This window comes from Zonotrichia leucophrys, chromosome 13, assembly GCF_028769735.1.
Source record: "Zonotrichia leucophrys gambelii isolate GWCS_2022_RI chromosome 13, RI_Zleu_2.0, whole genome shotgun sequence".
NCBI classification, from domain to species: domain Eukaryota; kingdom Metazoa; phylum Chordata; class Aves; order Passeriformes; family Passerellidae; genus Zonotrichia; species Zonotrichia leucophrys.
Genome location: NC_088183.1, coordinates 18,159,942 through 18,176,567, shown reverse-complemented (window position 1 = coordinate 18,176,567; position 16,626 = coordinate 18,159,942). Strand labels below are relative to the sequence as shown.

The following is a 16,626-nucleotide window of genomic DNA, read 5'->3' as shown; positions in this document are numbered from 1 at the left end:
AGCTTACATAAGCAGCTCACATCTGAGCCAAAATTTCACTTCACTTTTTTCATCTCCTCCGGTGACAGACCCAATCTTCTAATACAGTCTGCTACACTAAGACCAAAGCATAGATGTCCTGTGCATAAAGCCCAAGTCAGTAGGGCATTCTTAAAAGAACTCTATTCCTTCAGAAAATGCAGAGGTGACCCTGGGGTGGGCATTTTGGAAGGAATAAAGCCACCTCGCATAATAAATCGGTTCCTAAGCTTGTGCTGTGCATTTACTTGATGGATACTGGCAGTGTATTCTGGAAAAGTGTGTGGCATGTTAAAACATCACAGAGTAGAAAGTGCCAGGAACATTAGTTACTTGGGCAATGTTGTCTTGTTCTCAGGCCAGCTAATCTGCCCTAAAGCATACTGCAAGAATCCTCACTTGCAGATTAACCTATTTAGCATGCTGAGACTTTCTGAAAATCTGTTTGGAATCAGAAGAGGTAAGAAGTAGAATCACAGAGCAGTTTGGGTTAGAAGTACCTTCAAGATCATCTCATTCCAATCCCTCTGCCTTGAGCTGGGACACCTTCCACTAGACCATGTTGCTCCAAGCCCCGTCCAAGTATCCCCTGGCCATGGATACTTCCAGGGATCCAGGGGCAGCCACAGCTGCTCTGGGCACCCTGTGCCAGGGCCTCCCCACTCTCACAGGGAGGAATTTCTTTCCAATACCCTATTTATTTGTGCCCTCTGGCAGTAGGAAGCCATTCCCCCTTGTCCTATCACTTCAGGCACTTTTCCAACCCTGCCCTATCCAGCTCTCCAGGAGCCCCTTTAGGTGCTGAAAGGGGTCTAAGTTCTCCCCTCTAAGGCTTCCTCTTCTCATGACTGAACAACTCCAACTGTCTTACAAAGAGTAACTACCTCCAATCAATCCTTAGAATTATTTTAATCTGTATTAGTGGATTAGTGCAAAAATACAGGAATTTTTGTAACTTCAAGCCAGCTTTTAAATTTGGAATTACCACAGTTAATTCTAAATACTATTTTCTTTCTATTATCAAAATTACCAAAAGTAATATATCTTAATTATTTTGTGTGTCTTCTGAATAGTGAATAGTTTAGAGACCCTAAATTGTTAAAGTTTTCCCTCATTTCCTTATTAAAAAAAGCCCAAACAAAAAATCCCAAAAAAATAAAAAAATCTAAATCAAAACCAATAATTCTCCCCTTTCCCCCTTCAAATCCCCTAAACCAAAACAAAAGCACAGAGTTCCAGTAACTCAGTTGAAAGGCATTTTGTTGTCGAGTGCCACGAGTTTATATGAGTGAAGAATCTCTGAGGATCGGTGTCTTGATGATATCTGCCCTGTTGCTGCTTTGAGGACCAGGTAATAAAATAGCATAAATTAGCAGGATACTGAACTCAAAATTGTCAGCGGAAGTCAGAAGGTACCTGCTATTGTTTAGGCACAGCAAGGACATGCTGGGGATTAACAGATGTCTTCTCAGCAAGTCAGTGCAGATTCCTCTTCAGCTCCCATTGTTGCTGCTTCATCAAAGTTGGAGAAACATTATCTTATTGCAAGTTGATGAAATATGAATCTTGCTAATCCAGAAAACCAGTTTCTCTTTACAAACTTTTGCAATTTTCTTGATGGTGGAATTTGGGGGTTTTTTTGGCCTAGGAGGAATGCTAGTTCCCTCAATAATAGTGCTGTAACTTTTGTTCTTTTTCATCTTCCAACACAATCACCGTGACCAAGTCTTATTTGGCATCAAGAAGAAAAACTGCTTGTGAGAGTGCACAGCACTTGAATAATGGGACTTCTAATAGTTTCAGGAAGACACTATTATTCATATAGATATATAAAGGGCCTGTGCAACTGAAGTATTCAACAGGGTATAAAAATCTATCCACATTCTTCCTGTGTTCCTTACAATTTCCAGTCAGCTCAAGCACTATTCCTGTGGTCTCAGTATCAATGCCAGTAAAAATAATGTATAATCAAACAGATTTCAAGGATGAACTTAATCTCCAGCTGCTTGTGCTGCTGCTTCCTTTCTGCTGGCAGGAGTTTTAATGCTTAATATATACTTTGATCATCTACTCTGCCTCTGAGAAAGTGAATTATGCAACTGCAGTGGTCACTGCTTATATGGAAGCCGTTCTCATAGAAGGTGTTTTGCTGAATCTCAGAAAAAGAGCATTATAAATCAAATTTATTGTAGACTTTATGGTATAATCCAATATTATAAAAAACCCCCAATGAAACAGAAACCTCCAAAGGCTATATTGCCTCTTGTGTGCTTGCAAGAAGCATAGAGTGTGTTATTAAAACTTCAGTCTAGGGAATTACAACTTTTGTAGATAAAAAAGAATAGAAAAATGGAGTGGCTCAAAAAAGTAATTCATCAACATCATGCACTGGAAAAACACTTGGTTTTGAAGTTAAGTGAAAATGTGAAGGAAAAAGAATATCTGACTTAAAGACTTCAAAGATGTAGAAAATAACCAGCACTCTCCACATAAGCAAAGCTTTATTTAAGAACAAGAACAGTTTTTTGTGGTGTCTATACATTTTGTTTTCTGCAATAGAATATTTGGCTTTTCACATTAACATCCCATTTATTTTGGACAAAAGAGGAAGCTGTGTTTGGCAAGAATCCAGAAAAAATGGAGTTTCCCGATTTGTGTGTGATTTTCTCTCTGCACAGCTGTTTTTACTTGGAATTGTAAATGGCTGGTTTTCTCCTGGGGCCGTTCGAGTCCGATCCGACTAGCTCTGGACCCCAGCCCCGAGCAGCCTTCACAAGGACAAAAGCAAGAGACAGAGGCGCTCTCCTCTCGGGACCAAAGTCCTGTTTCTACTCCTAGATAGGACTCACCTCGGGATTCAGGCGACGTCCCAGGAAAAGAGAGCTGGGGGCCGAGGGGGGTGTGCGCTCCTCCCGGGACACTGAAGCTCAGGGAAGGGGGGCGGAGGAACGGGCCACAGCCAATGGGATACAAGTGAGGAAGGGGCGAGGGGAGGAGCAAACCTGGGACAAACCATTACCACCGGGGCTTGGGGGGGGATAGACCATGTGATCTGTGCGGATTATCAAACACCCAGTGCAAAACCAACAACTAAATAAAATGTTTACTGCAATACAACATGGAATATTTCTTGTCCAAATAGGAGATTTTACTTTGCTAGAGGAAAGAATTTGTGGAAGATTTTTCTTTAGGTACTTGCTATGGGTGTGAGTTAAAAGGAAATAGCCATTCATATGTTAGAATTAACTTGCTTTATTTTTGGTGGAGTTAAGTTTGGACGTCTGTTATTCAGATTGCACTCTGAATAAATTTTCATCTGCTACTAAGAGGGATAAGTATAATTAGTTTTATTGATGGATAATGAGATGATTGGCTCTCATAATTAAAAGATAACTATTGTGTGGATATTAAGAAAAGCTTCAAGTGATGTATACTTATGTTATTGTAGTTTAAATGTCCTCTGTTCTCCCCATAGTTCCCTTCCCCCCCTGTATTTTTGCTATCAGACAGGCTGGGTTGTCTAAGACAGGTAAAAAGAAGGCGTGCACATGTGTCCCTTGCATGGGACAATTGGGAATGGAAAAGCTTGGTGCTTAGGGGGTACGGCATGGCAACACCTGACCTCCAATCAAGTTTAAAAAAAAGCCATTTTCACCAATAAATAGCAAAGAGCTAACTGACAGACTTTGAAGGGGCCAGGGTTAGCTGATACAACCCCCAGGGGTATAAAAGATTGAGCATCCATCTTGAAGATGAACTAGCCATGTGGTATGCATGAGAGGCAGTTCCCAGCGCTGCAGCTTATTCCTTATGTAGTCCTTTGTTGTATTTTTGTTAAGGTTTAATAAACCCCTTTAAATTTTCAAAGGGAGCCGTTGTCTCTCACATTACCCCCTACAAGGCTGTAGCGGGTAGCCTTGGGAAGCCAAGGGCAGATTTGAGAGCAGTTACTCCAGGGCTTCATGCTTCATGCTGAGTTCTGAGCTCAGCAAGATCACAAATTTATGCTCTTCAAACCCAGGTCACTGACTGCTGAATGAGTGGAGCCACAGGGTCTGCCAGCAACATCCAACCTTCATCTATCTCTGCTGAGCTGGATGGGGAGGAAAGTGATGGGTTACAAATTTGCTGGATTGAGTGCAGTCATGAGTAAGTTCTACTTCACAATTTGGAGACTCTTTTTAAAACCGCTTACCACACTTCTGCCTCAGCTTTTTATGAACTAACAAAGCAGGTTCTCTTTCCTCTCCCATCCAACTTGGTCACCCAAACCATCTGTACCTGTGCCAGATGAACTTTCACTTTCCTGGAATGAGAGAGATTTGACTTGTAAATACACACAACTTCTGATGCATGTCACAAAAGTATTGTGTGAGGATATACTTTCCTCCTTGTGGATTTTCTCCTACATTAAGTTTTGGGAGTTAGCTTTTAAAAAATATTTTAGCAGTCACTTCCTTTCATTTCCTGATCACAGTGAAAAGCAAACTCTGACATTGTTTTGTTAGTAATGTTGGAGAATTCATGTACTGAGTTAATATGTCAGCCTTTCTTACAATAAATAATACAGAATTGTACCACATTAATGAGAATAATTAAACTGTAATATAATTAAATGTGTATCTAAGCCCTGAAACTTCCCTGTGAATAATAGCTCTTACCGATTCAACTGTATGATGAAAAAGCTTGTACCAGTTTTGTCCCAGATGACAGTCAAATACAGTATGCAGGAAGTATCTCATGTTCCACCTGTGTCCAATGGCAATTTGAAATTTGGCTGAGAGAAACAGTTCTTTTCAGAGATCAGAGAAAGTCTCTCAGTGCATCAGAGCATTCCTAGAAGTCTTGGCTCTGGAAACAAATGTATCTTTTTGTAAAATATCTTGGTGCTAGGCATGCAAATTTCTGTGGTTACTTTGGCTTGCTGTATTTATTATGACATCACACATGTATTTTACTTGTGGTTTAAGAATTATATTCCTCAGTTGGAAACACTGCAAACCACGAGTTGCTTGTTTGCTCCCCTCTCCTTTTCCCCACTTTGATGATTTGGAGAGCAGAACTAGAGGCACAAAAGGCAAAGATCATGGGTTGCGATAAGAACAATTTACTGGAAACAGCAATAAAAAGACAACCAATAGTAACAGCAACAATACTAATAAAAGAGTGTACAAGAAACAGTTTACACCCGAGTTCTCACCCCTGACAATACCCGACCATTCCCCCGCCATGCTAACCGAGCTGGCAGGCAGCCATTTCCCAAAAAATGAGGTGAGGTACTACAGAATAACCTCTGGGTCCTGGCCATGCCCCCTCCTGGCTCCTGCAGAAATTAAACCTATCTTGTCCAGAACCAGGACACTACATTCTATATATCATAACTTCCTTTCTGTATCAGTTTTATAATCTATGCAAATGGCACCCAGGTAGCCTTCCTTGAGTGGTACACTTGTCTCAAATAAGGCAAGGCTAAGATTTGAGGTAAATAGAAAAACATACTTTTAGTATAGGCTTCCTTACCATACCCTGTAATTTATGCATATATTTCTTTATATACAATTGGTGTCAGATAATTACAGCGCTAATTTTGTAAAGTCTGTGTATGTGTATTTTTGTTTTGAAGGGCTTTCTCCCTTCCCTTTCCCAAAGGCAGAGAGATCCATAATAAAAATTACACCTTTTTGCACCATAACAAAGCTACTTTTCTCAACAGATGAGTACACCATGAGAACATACTGTATTGGTGTAGGATATAAAGGGTGTGTCTGCCAGTGATGATGTATATGGATGTGGCACCAACTGATTTCAACAGACAGAAGATTAGCACCCCATCTAAAACGTGGAAGAAGAGTTTAGTAGTAAATGTTAATTGTAGCATTGTAAAGCAGCTCTACCTCCTAAAGCCCAGGAAAACAATAGAGAGTAACTAAGGTTGTGTGTTTATGAGGTTTTTTCAGGCATTCCCGGGAATCAGTTTTATATTTTGTCCTTGTGTAATGGATTGCCATCTATAGAGGTTGCTGTTCAATTTTTTTGAATGCCTGCCCTTGAATTGACACCTGGTAAATTAAGAGTCATAAATTGCCAATACAACAGGCAGAAAAAATGTGTCTTAATATCTTCCAACAATCCTAACAATCTATGCTAGATATGTATTTTTTACTGCCAAGCAGAAAGAACAGAAACATACTGACTAATTTTTACCAGAACAATAATCAGACATCCACCAGTAAACATGAGTGTAGGCCAGAGGAAAGCAAAGAGGAGACCTTTTGCAGGATAAAGTCTGCTTAAAATGACGTTGGGCTGTGTTCCTCCTGGGTCATAGTAACACGGGAAAGTCTGGTATTTTTTGAAATTGCTTGCAATTGTTTCTATTCGTGCTTTAACTTCTTTAGAGTTCTCCAACTTGTCTGGGACATATGAGCACTGAAATAAGAAATCAAGGTGATTCACTATAACAAATACTCCAATAAAAAGTTTTTAGTCAAGTCAGATTGAGGGAAAAAATCATGCTAGTACTGACAAAATCTTCTGTGGTTTGGCATCCCTGGAGATTGTCTTGGTTTCATTATGTCCATTTGCCATGCCACTCTTCCCTCTTTCCATCAGCATGTCAATGACCCCAGTCTGCAGATTTACAGATTGGGGTTACATTGTTGGAAACCAATAACATACATGCTCAAAAAAACCCTGCAGTCTTTGACACTGTCACTTCCTTGTTACAGTGCCAAACTCCAGTTCCTAACAGAGCTTCTAGGCACTGTCACAGTGGGAAAGTGTTCATTGTGCAGAAATTTGCACTGGTTTGTCAGTGTGCACAAGAATGAAGTTGTTTCACTGCACACCTCTGGTTGTAAGTAGTTGAAAAATGCAAGCATGGCTGTTGGGGGCTCCCTACTTGTCTTTGTTAAACAAAACTATTTTGACTTGTAGTAATAATTCAGAGTTATTTAGTTTTCATTGGAAATAGACTTTGAAGCAGTAAATTTTTTGTTGTTTTTTTTTTTGTTGTTGTTGTTGTTCATAATTTTTTTTTCTGCAGTATTATTTTGTGTGTATAATAATGCTTGAATGTTCTAAACTGGGACCTGGCCAAGGCAAAAGCAGGGGTGGTTCCTGACCTGTAAATTTTACTTTCATTAGTGCAAGTAGATAGGACATCAAGAAGTTGCCTCCCTTTGCAGTGAACAAGGCTCTTGTTTCCATCTATGGTAGGTAGTTTCTGTTTGCTTCTTTATTGCATGTAGCTTTCCCTGAGGCAGTCATTATAAAGACAGGCATTAGCTAGAAAAATTCTCTTCAGCTGAAGTGTTTTATGCTATTAGGTTTGCACAGTGGGAAGCGCTAATCTATATAAATGCTTTGCATTTTTAATCTGAACATGTTTGTTCTAAATTTTAAAAGTACTTCAGTCTCAGGCATCCAAGAGTCTGAATTTTCACTGATTTGTTTCTCATTTTCTGTCTAAAATGTGCATCATGTTGCAATTTTCTCCTTCTTTATTCCCTGTTTAATAACATACACCTAAAAAAAAAGTAAAATTGGAATTTGTGCTCTTACACTGGATGGTTCTAAACTTGATGTCTCTCTTGCTAATTCAACAAGCAGCTGAGCAAGCCACACTTATAAACCATTTGTTACAATGGGTCTTCAACTGGGAGACTTACATATTTTAAAATGTTCACAGGTGTTGTATATTCATGTTGGTGTAGTTCCTTTAAATGTATTAACTTAATATTTAAAAAAAAATTAAAACTCTAGTTTCTGTAATGTTTTTAAATTGCCTTGGCTTAAGACATTGTTAACATGTAAAAGTTAAAATTTTAAACCAAGCATCTCCTGCTGTTACTGAGATGCTTGGTTTAAAAACTATCAGCCCCTCTCCTCAAAGGTGTTAGATAGTAGCAAAGAATGAGTTTGCAATCTGCAAGTACCTTAGGATTTCTTTCCAGTGTATCTTCAGTCTGGTAGAGCATAACCTCCTGTCCTGAGGCTGTCAGATTAACCCACACCTGTAGACAGGGATAAGGAAAGATTTCCTCATCCTCTGAGCCTTTGCTGTTTGGGCAGAAAACTTTGTCCTTGATGTTGGCTTTGAGTACCTTGCACACAGTTTCTGTTGTCCAAACACTACAAAAACAAAACAAAAGGTATTCCTTTTAAGCTTATCAGAAGCATCTGTTGCAAGTGGCGTGTGAAAATACATCTGTGTGTGCTGGCTTGGCTGGAGTTCATAGCTGCTTCATCCTGCTGTAATGAACTGTGCCCACCCTGAATCAGTGGCTGCACCTGGAGAAGGGCTGCCATAGTAATTTCAGGAAAACATTTTTGTTGTTTTTGCTGGTTTTGCTGGTTTTTTAATGCATTCTTTGGTTTTCAGTTAGATTCTGACCTCCCCATCTGTAACCAGCTTCATATTATTCAAGAAAAAAATAGTGCTATGGATTTTAAAATTTGGTAGTAAATACCTGGAATGCAGTGTACTTCATATCTCAGAAATATTTTTACTGATTTCTTTCAATAAGCCTCAGAACTCGGATCTGTTTTCCCTGCTTCTCTTTTTCTTTATTACATGGGCCTCTTGCATAAATAAGTAGCAGGATTTTTTTGGGAAAAGTTAATTTTTACTGTTGCTTATCTGTTTTTCTCAAGACCTACTTTTCTGTTATTGTTAACACATTACATTTTGCTCACAGAAGTACACTTTGGTGTCAAAGAAATTTGAGTCTCACTCCAGTTCTTATGAAACTACTCTTGATACATGTATCCATCTTTTGTAATGTAATCTGGAGGCAGAAAAATAAATATGTGAATAACTCTATTTTAAAGAGAATGTACTTCAAATAGTTTTGAGATTAAAGGTGCTCTAGCAAGAAGCATGAGGCGGCTGTCCTTGCTTTCTCTGTCATAATCTTGAAACATGAACAAGTGAGATGCACTCCTTGTTACTTTGATATTTTGCAAATTGATTTTGTGTGTGTAGGCAGAACTCACAAAATTAAATAAGAGGGTGGGCATTCATAACTCCTTCAGTGTTCATTATGTTCTGTAATATTTGGTGTGGCTGCCTGGGTTGTTGAAGGTGCTCGTTTCTTATGATGGTTAATTTGGAAGTAAGATACAGATTCTTGAGTGAACAATTTTACCATGACTTCTGTTGATCAAGTTCTATTAAACAAGACTCTTTCCTGCCCATAAAAGAGCTTTTTAAAACTGTTTCTATTTATGCAAGACTTGGCTTTTCATTGTCAAGCTTTGATAAGCATGGTTGGCTTTTTGATTCTACAGCAAATGTTTTGATTTAGTCTGTTTTGTTTAGCCATGAGGAGAATAATTTCCTCTTTTTTGTTCTCACTGTGCTTGATGAATTCTTGCCACACTTTTTTCCTCTTCTGTTTTAAATCCTTATGAGCTCTCTGAGAGCACTTTGTCTATTGTACAATGTACTTATGTATACTTTATCACTGTTTTAATTACTGTATATGATGCTAACAGGAAAAAGAATAGCTTTGTTTCATAAACAAATGACTCTTATTACCTCTTAGTGTAAAATGGCACAATGGTGATCCCAATAAAAAAGTACATCATCATGGAGCATGCAACCATTCCCAGTCCCAGGCAGAGGGCTCTTGTCTCCCCTCGCTTTTGTGCAGTCACCAACTTCTTTCCCAGCATGATTTAGAGTTGTGAAACTTGAACAGCCTCTATTTGGTGTAAAATAAAATACAGAAAAGAAAGGGAAAATATGACAGTTATTGTACTTATGTAACAAATTTCTGAAATATAATTGGTGGCAGAACAGCCTCATTTTTGCAAAAACTAGAACTAAAAAAAATCCAACCAAACTTGCTGTGTTTTTTGTTATCATGAGACTCTTCTTTTACTTTTTAAATTTATCGTGTAGTACCTTAAGAAGTGTGTGTGTGTGTGTGTGTGTCTGTGTGTGAAAGCCAAGAGACTAGGTAGAAAAATCTGGTAACTTCTGGGGAGAATTCTGTTAACATTCCAATTGTCCTCAGACTTAATTCAGTCTGTTTTATGTCGCTGCTTCTCTGAAGTTAGTGTTGTTTTGCTGTATATTGGTAAAGGCTGCATGAAGGGAAAACCTTCCCAGAGTAGAAACCTTTTTATATTATGCCTTTTCTTCTGGAGTAGTTTGAAATGGTGTTGTCTTATTTCAAAAAAACTGAAATAAAAAATTTAACATTTGAGATTTCTGACTTCTGCATGTTTGCTTGGCCTTGTCAATTCAGAGGTGCTCCAAAACTCCTGTCTGAGCAGTGTTGGTGTAACTCTGGGGAACTAACTCTTGGTCAGAGCAGTCTGAACCTGAGCTCAAAACTGACTGGCATTAGTCCCTCCACTCCTTTCACAAAAAGCATTTTAAATGATCCACAATAAATGATCCATAATGTTTTGTTGAAGAGAATCTGAAAATTATTGCCGTGACTCCATATGCCATTGAATCATTATGAGTGGCATACAGGTTTCTGTAGAAATAGTCCAGAACTTTCACTGCAAGTTCAACCAGTCTCCAGTATCTGCTGCACTGACAGCTGTGATTGCTTGTACGTAGGGTTTTGTTTTTTCATGAAAATATGGCAAAAGCTGTTTTTATGGAAATGAAAAGACTGGAAAGATTTGAGTGGGCTTTTTGGAGATAAGAGAAGAAAGCAGAGGAAAAAGGAGAAAAAAAAAAGGCATTAATGCCAAATTGGACTTCCTTTCTGTTCTGCACAAGGCAGTGGTGCACAGCTTTAAGCAGTGCTTTTTCAGGATTTTAGTTTCAGGTGTGTGCAACTTTTCAGTGTATGTCCTTACTAGCTGGCCATTAGGATGGCATACCTCCTCCCTAAATCCTCCTGTGTTCAGACTTAGATTTATATACAGTGTAATATAAGCACAAACCAAAGTTGGCAAATAGCCTCTTCAGCTTATCTGTGAGCAGTTGTTTTCCAGCTGCTGCAGGCTGGCAGAGCTGCAGTGTGACTGCAAGTAGGGGACTATGCGGAATTTGGTGAAAGATGACATAGCCCTCAAAGCTATGAGCATCAGCTCTTAAAGAAATGAATGGAAATATATTCTGAATGTTCTTTCCTTTCCTGCTATTTCTGGTTTTTCCTTGTAAAAGTGCCTCACTTAGACTGTTTAATGATCAAAGGAAAAAGGTATTTCAAAATTAACATCCTGCTGTTTTTAGACTGTTATAACACCTGAATGTTAGTTCTCTTAGCAATAAAAATATAGATGTCTGTGGTCTGTAAAACACCTTTGGTCATTTAGCAGAACTTGTGGTTAGTTGCAGATTTTAAGAATATATTTTGAAGTTGGTAGTATTTGATATCAAAGTGGAAGGCTGTTTTTAGGTGTCCCTAGAAACTAAATGTGTTATTTTTAGAATACTAAATTTTGTCCACTTTCATATTTAAGTCCACTTTAAATAAAACATCCACATCCAATGTGAATTTTGCATACAGCATTTTGAGAGGAACTGTTTTTCTGATGATCACATGTAATTCACTGGCACTGTAAGAAGCATCTCAATTTGAAAATTGCCATAGATTAACTTTCCTTGTTTACTGCCATTTGCATTTAATACAGATGGTGAGCTAATGCCCTTAAGTAAGGTTGTACTCTGTTTTGCTTGGTCAGTGGGGCTATAGGTAGAATATGTAATATATGCTCCCAGCACACTTATGCTGCACCTGCATATTCACGTGTAACTATGTGGAGAGGCGTGTGCAGCAAGGAAGCTTGCACAGTGTCACTGACTGTTCCTTGAAACATTCTGTCATTTCTTTTAATTTGGAAAATGGGAATAAAAAAACTTAAAGAATTCCAAAGTACTTAAAATATCAGAATACTGTGCAACACAGTACCTTAATACCAATTGTTATTAAACTGGCTCTCCATTACATAATATGCAGCTTGGGCAGAGAGGGAAGTGAAATAAAGGAATATTATCAGGCCTGGAGCACAGGCCCTGAGACCAAATGGTACTGGAGTAGCAGGTCCTTATAGCATCATGGGGAGATAATGATACATGAGTGAAAATCTGTGTAGTTAATAAGAAACTAACATACAGTAACAATGATTAATCTTTATTTTCTGTGAGAAATTGAAAAAATGAAAGGCTGGTACTGCCACTGTGACTTGTGGAAAACTTCTAGTGTCCTAGAGCTGTTAACAAATCGAATTTTGATGAACCATAATATTTACGGATCTGTCGCATTTACACTGAGAAACAGTGGATTAATCAACCCCCTTGTTACATGGAAAACAAGAACTGTGGGACTATTAACCAAGGGATTAATAAGAAATCTAATTGCTTCAAAAGTCTGCTTGAATGCCAGCCACACATGCAGTGGATGCACCACTAAACTCATCCTCCTAATAATCTAAAACTAGCAGACCATCTCTTTAAGACACAAAAGGAACTTGTATGTGTTAATAGGAAATGTTTTTTAAGTGGCCCAGAGGTTAAATGCAGTGTTGTTCCCCATCCTCACACCAGACAGACTGCCTGACCCTGGCTCTCTGCAAGCGCTGCTTAGTGATGCTGTTTGCTTGTGCTCCCCCAGTTCAGATAACTGCTTCACCCCAAAGAGAACGAGGACATGTAAATTTTGCAGGGAATGTTAAAAAGAAAGATTCATCTGAAAATATCACCCTAAGGGCTTCTATAGACATAAAAATAACCAGCTAGGTCTTTAGGCAATGTAAAACAAGGATGCTTACATCATTGTGGTGTTGCTGTAGCAAATTAGCTGTAAATGTGGTCCCTAAAACTGAAATACACATTTTCTGGTGCATTTTTTTCTGCTCACAAATACAGAGGACCAAAAAACCCTGTAACACTATTTCATGCATGTACAGAAGAATTTGAGAGGAAACACAGAACTGCAAAGTTGCATACACATAGAAAATCATATTTACTTGGAATTTCTTTATTGTTTTAAAGGTTAACTTTTTTCTGATTAAAAGTATCTTCTGTCTCCTTGCTCTGTCTATGTATATTAGAAGGAGCATTGAAATAGCTGGTTTAGTGTTTCTTCTGACAAAACTATCAAATCTTTTAAAATTAAACAGAAGACTTGATTGGCCCAGGAAGTCTGAGTAAAATTGAACTGGAAGATGTTGAAGTGTACAAAGCAAGGCAAGCAAAGCAAGGCAAGTCCAGCCTTCAAGAGAAAATGTAAATGTATTCTTGTACTGCAGATTTTATATGGTGGTTCCATATGTATTAGGAATGTATAAACTGTGAATGTTTTGATAATGTTCCCTCTGCCTAATCTTCTTCAATCCAGTGAAATTATACAGTACATTACCTGTGCATTTTCAATGTATAATAATTGCAGTCACAGCTGCTAGTGATAATCTTAGGGATGCCATCCGCTCAGGTTTTGAATAGTCTCCTATTTTAATTAGAGAGATATTTGATACTTGGCAGGAAGTCTCTACCTTCTCCTACTCTCTCAACTTTCACGGAGTTTCCAGTGGTGTGACCTCAGATGGGACTTCTCTCTCAAGATATTCCAGTGCTCTTAATTTGCACTGATTAATTTACCTCACTTGCAGGAGAAAGGCTGCTAAGTCCTCTATTGAATTTAAGTTGGGAATAAATACTAACAGTGAGATAGTGTTGTGGTTTTTTTATTTGGCTTTTCTTTGAGCCGATTCATCCCACATTATGGTGAATCTTCAGTCAATATTTATGTATTGCTTTCAGATGAACAGTATGTTCTAAAATAGCATCATACCAAGAAGAGAGATGCAAGTCATCTACATCTCTAAAGTGATGAAGACTTTTTAAGCAGGCCGGTACCTGTTGGCCTCTATTGCTTCTGCATGCAAAACAGCCATTTTTTTTCCCTGTCAAATGCCAACTTGAGCCATGTTTTATTCTCAAAACACCTTTTATAGACAAAATAAAAATTGCCAGCTTTGCTGGATTTGTAAGAGGAGCACAGTACTTGGTGATAGTTTATTGGTCGAATGCTTTTTGTGAGAACCAGTAGGTAAAAGTTTTAGATTTATAAATATGAGCTCTCTACTGGTTATGTTACTTGAACAGCACTCATATTTACATACTTAGAACTCTCTCTAGGAAGAGTTAGTTGGATCATTTGCACTTGCTTATCTGTTTTCCATAGGTACTTCAACACTGCTTAGATTCTTCCTTTCTGTTTCAATCCTATGCTCATCATTTTCTCATCTGCTGCCCCACCACTTGCAACAGGCTGTAGTCAAAATTGTATTCTGTTAGCATTTTCTTTCTCTTTCCCCAGTCTCTAGCAGTTACAGGCATTTTTTGCTCGTGCTAGGGAAGTGCTGCAGACAGGGAACACCAGTTTTTCATGAAATAATAAGCTTTCTGTGTGTCTGCAACCACAAATACTTTATGTTACAGAATGAGGTGATGCTGAGCCTCGATGAAAAAGTGCACAGAAAAGTTTCTCATGTAGTTGTGTTGGAAACCTAAAGCAGCAATATTTTGACTGTGTAACATAATACAACTGTTTATTTTTTGAAACATGCTGTATAATTTTGCTTTATTACTGAACTGTTTACCAGATGTGCCACTAGAGTGAATTAAAGAAGTTAGATTTTTAATTGTCTAAAAACATATGCAGTTGTTTAAGACAAATTCTATTAGCTTTTAAACATGGTGGGTCTTAGAAAAAGAAAAAATGGGGGGAAAAAAGACAGAAGTTACTTGCTTAGTTCAGCTGTTCTGAAATATTTCTGGAGTACTTTTTCCTTTGATTCTGTGCTGTAGAGGGCTGCACAGAAGGAATCAGTTTAAGACTAGATTTTTGGGAAGCCTTCAAGAGTTCATGTGCCTGGTTCCTCTCTAACTTAGGGGTAGGTAAGCACATCCTCTAAAGTAATGCTGAAAACCCAAAGCCATGAGACTTCTAAACGCAAAAGTGCATTTACCATTAAAATGAACAAGAACTATGGTCTTATTTGAGCTACAGGCTCCCAATTTATGAAAATATTATTGTTACCTTTGCTAACAGTTGTGAAGAATTATCAGATTGCATCCAGTTACAAAAGAGAGAACTCAGTCTGCATGCTACAGAAAAGTTATCTACCCTGTTCTCCATACTGCTGCAGATATAAAAAGCCTTTTACTTACCCAAAAGTATTTTTTTTTGCTTCCCCCACTGTACTTTTCAAAACACAAAGCTATCATATTCTCTCAAGGAAAAAGAGTTGTTTAGAAATAAACTTACAATTTTTGATGAAATGCTGCTTTCTCTGATGAAAAAAGTCTGTTACATGACAAACTTGGGATAGTAGTGGAGCTCAGAGCTGAAAGGGATTTTTTATTAAATTTTTTCCTTTCCTGTACGTCGCTAGGTTTGCTTTGCTGTGGCTGAAGTCCTAACTTAATTCCCCTATTACAAAGCCTTTTGTAACCATAAATGGTAAGGTATGAAAGAGCACTGTCCTTTTGGAAATTAATTGCTGGAAACCAGGAAGTCAGAATACTGAGACTGAGCTTTCTCATACACTAGAGCTCCTTTACAATGCATTCTGGTGGATTTGTCTTAAACTATGGACCCACTCCATTTGTACAAGCCTTTTAGTTTAGAAATCCGACAGATCTTTTGAGTAAGATTTATGAAATTTAACTGTATTGATGACCAGTGGTATTCTTTCTTAATAACCTGAGCCATTACCAGCTGTGTGGGAATGCTTTATTGCCTCTATTTTCAGTGAGTTTGGATGCAACAGGTGCTACAATTCTGACTGTACATCAGAGCCTTGTAGATAAGAACATCCATCATACCATAGGTGCATTAGTGTCTAGCATGTTCCTCTAGCCAAAAAGCCAAGCCTATTTCTGGGACATATAAACAGATAACTCCTAGCACAGAGCTTCAGAAAAGAGATTTTTTTCTTTTTTGAAACTCTATTATTGGGAGTCTAAAGGAATTTAAATGAGTTAATCCAGTAGAATCATTAGGAGAGAACATAAGCAAGGGTAGGGTATTTGCCCCTCCCTCCTTGCTTTAGGTATCTCATAATTAGCTGTTTCAGTTAAAGCTGTTCTTCTAAACTTGCTTTGATAAAAGATTTGAAGTTGACAAGCTCAGAATGTTCATGCTGTCTAAAGATAACTGATTAATCTCCTTCAGTAGGACCCTTCTGTATTGTTACAGATGCAGAAGACAGCACACAAAGCTAACCTGGATTTAGATAACTGGTAGACATTTACAGCTTAGTAAAAGTAAGTCTGCTACTATCATCTAGATTGGAAATACTTATGATCATAGTAGCTTTATAATACTTGCAAAGTAATGTAGAGAAATTTTTTAAATTACATTTGAAGTTTGGAAAAAGAGTCTTATGAATAAAAGTTATTTTTTGATAAAAGAGGATCTGGTTGAGTGGAGTTTTTACCATTTTTAATGCTTAGTAATCAAGACTGGATATTTCAAAGAGGCAGTCTCTGTTGGCTCAAGGAACAGTCAGGCTTTTAATGAGGAATTCATTGTAAGTGATTTTTGGGTTCTGTGATTCAGGGTTCAAACCAGAATACAAGGTAAGCCGTGCTGAATGAAATTCATGAGTCTTCAAAGTGAAGGTTTGTCC

General features: G+C 38.0%; 2 protein-coding genes across 6 annotated transcripts in view; one reads left to right on the top strand and one right to left on the bottom strand.

Annotated features, from left to right (window-relative positions):
* KCNIP1 (potassium voltage-gated channel interacting protein 1) overlaps nucleotides 1–16,626 on the top strand; it is a 280,128-nt gene that overhangs the window by 13,082 nt on the left and 250,420 nt on the right. The window lies entirely within an intron of this gene.
* Nucleotides 2,563–15,402, bottom strand: KCNMB1 (potassium calcium-activated channel subfamily M regulatory beta subunit 1). 5 transcript variants are annotated; one of them, XR_010441973.1, is made up of 6 exons: nucleotides 15,261–15,400; nucleotides 9,560–9,725; nucleotides 7,956–8,151; nucleotides 6,288–6,447; nucleotides 4,680–4,869; nucleotides 2,563–4,324 (listed from the first exon to the last, which is right to left on the bottom strand). XR_010441973.1 is itself a non-coding variant. In XM_064725301.1 (6 exons), the coding sequence occupies exons 2-6, from the start codon at nucleotides 9,694–9,696 to the stop codon at nucleotides 6,393–6,395; spliced, it is 402 nt and encodes a 133-aa protein (XP_064581371.1). In that variant the 5' UTR covers nucleotides 9,697–9,725; nucleotides 15,261–15,400; the 3' UTR covers nucleotides 6,265–6,392. The 5 variants fall into 5 exon arrangements, 4 of the variants coding, with proteins under 4 accessions (XP_064581370.1, XP_064581368.1, XP_064581371.1 ...); XM_064725301.1 differs by lacking the exons at nucleotides 2,563–4,324; nucleotides 4,680–4,869 and adding an exon at nucleotides 6,545–6,648 and having other exon boundaries at nucleotides 6,265–6,447; nucleotides 7,956–8,033; nucleotides 8,124–8,151; XM_064725300.1 differs by lacking the exons at nucleotides 2,563–4,324; nucleotides 4,680–4,869 and having other exon boundaries at nucleotides 4,900–6,447; nucleotides 7,956–8,033; nucleotides 8,124–8,151; nucleotides 15,261–15,402.